The 6,882-nt window shown below is 42.0% G+C and overlaps 1 protein-coding gene and 2 non-coding genes across 3 annotated transcripts in view; 2 read left to right on the forward strand and 1 right to left on the reverse strand.

The window, feature by feature from the left end:
- Window positions 1-627: 627 nt before the first annotated feature.
- On the reverse strand, window positions 628-699 carry trnaw-cca. The gene has a single exon. It is a non-coding gene; the product is annotated as a tRNA-Trp (tRNA).
- Window positions 700-1,108: 409 nt separating this feature from the next.
- trnae-cuc lies at window positions 1,109-1,180 on the forward strand. Its single transcript has one exon. It is a non-coding gene; the product is annotated as a tRNA-Glu (tRNA).
- A 1,585-nt stretch (window positions 1,181-2,765) lies between these two features.
- st6gal1 (ST6 beta-galactosamide alpha-2,6-sialyltranferase 1) overlaps window positions 2,766-6,882 on the forward strand; it is a 24,054-nt gene continuing 19,937 nt past the window's right edge. The window contains exons 1-2 of the mRNA XM_005951669.2: window positions 2,766-3,059; window positions 3,600-3,684. Coding sequence (XP_005951731.1) covers window positions 3,673-3,684 — 12 coding nt within the window. The 5' untranslated portion in view covers window positions 2,766-3,059; window positions 3,600-3,672. The remainder of the gene's footprint in view (window positions 3,060-3,599; window positions 3,685-6,882) is intronic.

Raw genomic sequence — 6,882 nt, forward strand, 5'->3', positions numbered from 1 at the left:
GTGTGTGTGTGTGTGTGTGTGTGTGTGTGTGTGTGTGTGTGTGTGTGTGTGTGTGTGTGTGTGAGTAATTATATTGTATGATATTTTATTGTGATGTGCTCAGGATCTCTGTTACAATGTTACTGTTTTGGTTGTGTTGCATGAAAGACATTGAGTGTGTATTGAGAGAGGTTAGTTACCGGATCTGGAGAGTGAGTTATTCAGGAGAAATTCTCTCCTTACATTAACTGCCCTGTTACTGTACCACCTTAATAAACCATGTCCTTAAGACTCTACGTGGAAGTTAAAATATATGTTCAGTAGGTAAGGTAAGGTTTATTTATCAAGTGCTTTTCGTAGACAGGCAGTCACAAAGCGCTGTACACAAAGGTTAAAATAAAGAAAACATTAAGTAATAAAGTAGACAATATAAACAATGCAAATTCAAAACAATTCAACAATTCTATCTATATATAGTGTATATAGTTATATAGGTATACATGTCACACAAGTCCACCACACATACTGCCATCATTACGTATTCGCATAATTAGTGACTGTTTCACTTTGAGTTTGTTCTATAAAAGCAAAACAATTAACAATTTTGATGTACAATTATGAAGGGAAAAGAAATTTTAAAAAACAGGATGACCCCGACGTGATTTGAACACGCAACCTTCTGATCTGGAGTCAGACGCGCTACCGTTGCGCCACGAGGTCTTGTGTACAAGCAGTGGGTATATGGTCATATGAATAAGCACCATTCATGCTAAAGTCTTTTTTTTTTAATTATATCACAGTAAAACACACGTGCTACCGTCATTTGTAGCATCACGAAACAAAAGCGACATAAAGCCGCCGTCATGTGTCGCGTCGCTGTCGTTCAGCAAGGTAAAGCTAGCGAAAGCCGCTAGCGAAGGGCTAACGGCTAAGCGACGCTTAAAAAGCAGGGCTCTAAAGTAGTTAAAAGTGAAGGGAATTGTTAGTTTTGTGTCGCCGTCATTGTACCGATATAACACACAATGAACAGTTCTTCTGCTCGTTGATTAATATTACTGCACATAACCATCTCGTATAACGTATATGTACTGTACTATGAATTTAACTGGTGACACATGCCAGATATCTGTCCCTGGTGGTCTAGTGGTTAGGATTCGGCGCTCTCACCGCCGCGGCCCGGGTTCGATTCCCGGTCAGGGAACATCAATTTTACAATATTGCTTTAATAACATGAATTTACAAACTTTTTTTAAATGAAAAGTGATTCTTTAGTTATTTATGTCAGTATGCACAGCACAAGATTCACTAAAGCAAAGATACTCTCAGGCTGTTGTATTTTTGGTGCATCTTAATGTTCCCTGCAGAGAGATTGCGTGTTCTGGCTTGCTGCATAAGGGCACGACAAGTCATTCAGAATTAATAAAGCGAGAAGAGGAAGTCAGGTGATTAAAACTTCCCTTCAAAATAAAAACGCAGTTTCACATTAGAAACGTCTTTCACCTGTCAGAGGAGCAGGGTCAGCAGGACACCATATGCATTGGATGGGTAACCAATTATGACGGGGATCAAGTCACTCTGGTATTCACAAAAATCAACGAATCAATAAATAAAATTGTATAACAGCAGCAATGAAAGTGTAAAAATATCTATCTTAGATTGCAGAAGCAAATTGTCTGCACAGGCTAGGGTGACCAACCGTCCTCTTCTTTTGCACTTGTTGACTTGTAAAAGCATATAAAGACATTTTTTATTTCATAATTCATTAACCACACAGAGAAGGCATTGTCTAAATATGTTAACGTTTTCTTGAAGCAAACAGTATTTTTAAAGTTTTTAACGACTGGTCCAAGTGTCCTTTATGGAAATCAAAATATGGTCTCCCGGGCTCATCAGTGTCCTCCTCAGTGATTGTTGGTGATATGGTTGTTATCAGTTGTATATCAGCAGAATTCAGCTAAAAGGGGGACAGTGATTTATTGGGGAGCCTGGACCCTTGAGGTCCAGCTATAATCCCAGCACTGTGGGAGAGGAACGTTATGACCTCCAAAACTAATGTTTAGGTATGCATGTGACACCAGTGACTGAAAAAGATGTTTCATTTATACAGCAGCCATCCCAAGGCAAGATCAAAGTGCAGTTAAAGTAAAGACCCCACAGCACCAGACAGAGAAAACCACAATGATCAGATGATCCCTTATAAGCAGCACTTGGCAAGCACGGGGAAGAAGAGCTTCCCTGTGCCATAACTGCCATAACTGCAGAACCAACTTCAGATATTGTCATTCATCATGCTGAAGGGGGACAAAGTGAAAATATATTAACGTCTCATTGATTTCTTAGTGTTTGACATATCTCTCTCACTTACATGTTTCAGATCATCAAAAAAATGCAATAAAATTACTTTTAACAAGGCTTGGCTGGATTTTTCCTCTTAATAAAGAAAAACATAAATCGAATTTGTTTTCACTTGGATTAGCTTTGTGTTAAATATATTAAAATGTATTTAATGATCTTAAAAAGTGTGACAAAAAGAAAAGCAAGGTATTGTCATGTACATCCTCTCTCACTTCTCTAAATCTGTTAAACTGGTAAATCTCTTCTTCAAACTGTCTCACAGTTAATTTTAAGATTATGTTTCTTTCCGCAATTTTATGTATGTTCTACTAAACGTGCAATATTATTTTATTTATTTATTTCTAAATTATTTCTGTGAAAGTCTAAAAAGGTGCTATATAACTTCCATACTAATTTACTTAAATGTATTATTTATGTTTGAAAATCTCACCGGAAATGCGCCGGTCGTGTCAGCGCTAGCTTGTTGCTCGATGCAGCAGCAGGAGCAGCCTGTATGGTGACCGTCACAGAGAAAGACAGTAGAAAAGAGAGGGGCTAAAACGAGAGAGGAGGACTCACCGCTCCCGGCCTCCGCTCATGCATGCGGACAGCGGCCTCGGACCGGACGGACGGACAGCAGGACCGCGAATCACCGGAAACATGGCGGCGGGAACAACAAGCTGCTCGGAGCCTTAGCGTCCACAAATCAGAGGCAGGAGGCGAGCGGAGGAGCATCACCTATGCAGGTCACCTCAGACATCTCTCTCTGTTGATGTGTCTGTGCCGAGCCAATGCCCGGCATGTGCTACTGTATTTACTTTATTCTTGTCAGTCATTAACAATCTTGTGCTCTGTATCTACTGTGCAGCATCATCATTGAACCTGTTATTTTTCACCCGTTTTTAAATGTCCTCCTTTCTTCCATTACTCTGATCTTTGCTGTCCAACAGCAGCATCATGTGTCTGTCCTGGTGCCATCGTGAGTGAAGCAGACAGCAAAAGTGCTCCTGAGGCCTTTTAGTCCACAGTGCATTAATGCAGCAGTGATAACAGAACAAAGCAACGTGCTGCACATTTATCATAAAAACACAGTCTGGGTTTCTTTACTCTGACACGTTTATTATGAGTCTTTACTAAACTAGACTGCAGCGTAACATTTTATTTTTTGTTCTAACACGTTTGCTCCAGTTTCCTTCATTAAGAGTTTATTTTAGATAAACTGTGAAAGAAAGAGTGGACTGGATGTGTATGAACCCTGTGTTTACTGTATATATTCCTTTCCACAGAGGCAATGAGGTGAGCGCTGAAAGCAGCATCCTGTTTCAAACCATCAATACGATCAACGCACTAAGACGAGCCATGGCCTACAAGGTAATGTGCTCACTTCGCCCTCTCAGGTCATCTGCAGTGTTTGCTCTGAATCCTCCGAGCGATATAAATCCGTCCTCTCTGAGCCTGTGTTTGAAATCTCAGCCTCTCTGCGCTCAGAAACGTGTGCTTTGTGATGAAGCTGACTCACAGAGTCAGCAGTAGTACCAGCAGCAGATGCTGTGGGTGTCGAGTTTCATTCACACAGCTTCAGCTGCGCTGAGTATCAGTACAAACATCACAGGGGTGGCACAGCAGCTGTTATAGTAAACAGGAAGCAGCGCAGCAGTGAGGTGTTTGTTCACAAAGTAAAACCGTTTCTGCGTCTGCAGGATCGATCCATCGACCGTCAAACTGCACAAAAGTTCCCCGGCAGGCCTCTCAGTAACCTTCAAACTATGACTGTAGAAGTACGTGAAGATGTTAAGACCTTGATCTATGCCCTTCAAGTTTCATTGGAAGTCTGTCGTACTGATGAAGCTCAAATATGCAACATTAATTAAAAAAGGCCAGATTTCACCGTGCACCCTGTTTCCAACCAGCCGGGAACGTGTGAGGATTTTGCTCATTTAGAGTCAAACCAGTGAGTGCTGCGTTAAACTGCTGCGCCTGTGTTCAGTGAGGATTTCAGGAGATGTGATCTGAGGCGTAAATGTCCCACTGCAGCCGACCAATCAGCTGCTGTGCGCTGTGACGCCGCTGCCAACCTCCCTCAGCGGACGGATTAAAACACGCACACGCCGGCCTTTTTAATCACGGGTAGTTTATCTGTTCATATCTCCTTGCATGACACACACACACGATTCTGCTTTCTGTGTGAGGAGCAGCTTGATTTTGTGATCTCGTGAAGAGAGAAGAGGCCATTTTGTGTCAGTCTTCACTTCCTGGCGTCTTTAAAGAGCCGTTTCAGCTGCAGAGTGAGTATCTTCTCAAAGATGCGTGTGTGTGGGGGGGATTTGTCTTAACATCTTTAATCAGATGCCCTGTCACAACATCTGTTTGCAGTCAGCAGCACTAAACTGATGCTGCCTCCGTTCACGGGATCATGTTGGAGGCTGGATAAGCTGGTAACCTGCAGATGGACGAAGCCGCTCGGATGCAAAACGCCTCAGATGCTAAAAACTTTTATTTAATAAAACCTAAAATGAGCAAATAAGGAAAATCATCAGATTATTATCACCAAATTATTCCACAATAAGAGCGTTTGTGGGAAAGCACCCACTGCTGTGGCGCTGACACCTCCAGCTTGATTTCTAAGTGCGAGTAAATGAAGGCTGTTTCTCGCCGAGCGGCTCGCACTGAAGACACGCTTCATAATTTGAAGTGAATGTGTTGAAACAAAGTGTGAGCGCAGGCAAAGGCTGCGTCCACACTAACCCGGATAGATTTAAAACTGTGTTTTCGTCTGAAAGCGCTGACGTTCCAGTCCTGCACATGCATGAAACGCAAAAGCGAGTGAGAATCAAAGAGTTTGATCTGTAGCACGTACAGACTGATAATAACCTTTAATAGGGCTGTCAGAGCTGAGAGCAAACACAGCAACTGCTGCTCTCCGCTGTCGTAGTTTAATTGGTCACATGACCGCATCATATGACTAACACGCGTCATCGTTTTCGAAAGTCTCCGTTTTCGCTGTCCACACTGCGACGTGAAAGCACCGTCTTCAAATGAAAGCGTTTTCAAAACGCTGCGTTTTCCATCTCAGTGTGGACGGACAGAGAGGGCTGACGCAGAGACAGGCAACCATATTCACACCTGATTCAGTTACCAATGAACTGTCACGTGTTAGCGCTGCCACCGGCTGTCCAGATTTCATTTATTTATTCATAAAGCACGTTTAATAACAACAGGGAGCTGACCAAAGTGCTGCACAGAGTAACAGTTAAACAACGACAGGTAAGAAAATTAAAAGAAAATTAGGATAAAAGAATTGGTAACTCTCACACAGTTTCAAAAGCCAGAGTAAAAAACTATGTTTTAAGATGCGATTTAAAAAGAGTGACAGTCGGGGCCTTTCTAATGTGGAGAGGTAGATCGTTCCACATTTTCGGTGCCACAACCGCAAATGCCCGATCTCCTCTATGAACCATCCTAGACTTATGTGAGGTAAGGAGCAGGTGATCGCTTGATCGAAGGGCTCTAGACGGCGTATACAGCTGCAATAGGTCAGACAAATAGTCCGGTGCCCGGCCAACTAGCACTTTATAAGTCAAAAGTAAGATTTTGAATTTAATTCTAAAACGCACTGGAAGCCAATGAAGGGAAGCAAGCACCGGAGTAATATGTTGGTGTTTCTTCACACGAGTCAAGAGGCAAGCTGCAGCAAGTTGGAGCCGGGCCGAGCTGGACTGACTGACACCCACATACAGTGAACTGCAGTGATCCAGCTGAGATAAAACGAACGCATGAATTGCTTGTTCCAAGTTAATAAAAGATAAAAAAAGATCTCACTTTGGATAGGAGCCTTAATTTAAAAAAGGACCGCTGGACAACTGAATTAATTTGTTTCTCGAATGTAAGTTTGCTATCCAAGAAAACCCCCAGGTTTTTTACATGCGTTTTAACAGCACATGTTAGGTTGCATAAGTCCAAATCTGGGGCATTGAAATTACAGCTCGGTCCAAAAATAATTACCTCAGTTTTATCCTCATTGAAGGTAAGAAAATCTGAGGCCATCCAGGTTTTAACTTCATCGAGACATTTGACTAGCGATTCCATGGGCGTGGAGGTGTTTCTATTAAACCGAAGATAAGTCTGGGTGTCGTCGGCATATGAGTGAAAGCAGATGTTATGCTTCCTAAAGATTAGGCCTAGGGGCAACATGTAGATTGAAAAAAGCATTGGGCCTAATGTGGAACCCTGCGGGACACCACAAGTAAAAGGAGCTGGGGAAGAAATAAAATCATCAAGGCTCAGGGGAAAAGTCCTGTCGGAGAGGTACGACCTAAACCGTTCCAAGAGGATACCTTTGATTAGAGCAGGGCGATATGGCCAAAAATATTTATCACGATATATATTTGAAAATTTGCGATAACGATATAACCGACGATATAATTGATGCGAGACAAAATACAACTCCACAACATTACTAGCGCACAAAGAAAACCTTCCTTTTATTTTCACTTAAACAAGAAGCTGGTTTTTATGTACATTAAAGCTTTATAAAAATGTAACAGTGCAAATGCAAATTCCTTGCTGAAA

This window comes from Haplochromis burtoni, unplaced genomic scaffold, assembly GCF_018398535.1.
Source record: "Haplochromis burtoni strain Fernald_Lab_line unplaced genomic scaffold, NCSU_Asbu1 Contig_1089, whole genome shotgun sequence".
NCBI lineage: Eukaryota > Metazoa > Chordata > Actinopteri > Cichliformes > Cichlidae > Haplochromis > Haplochromis burtoni.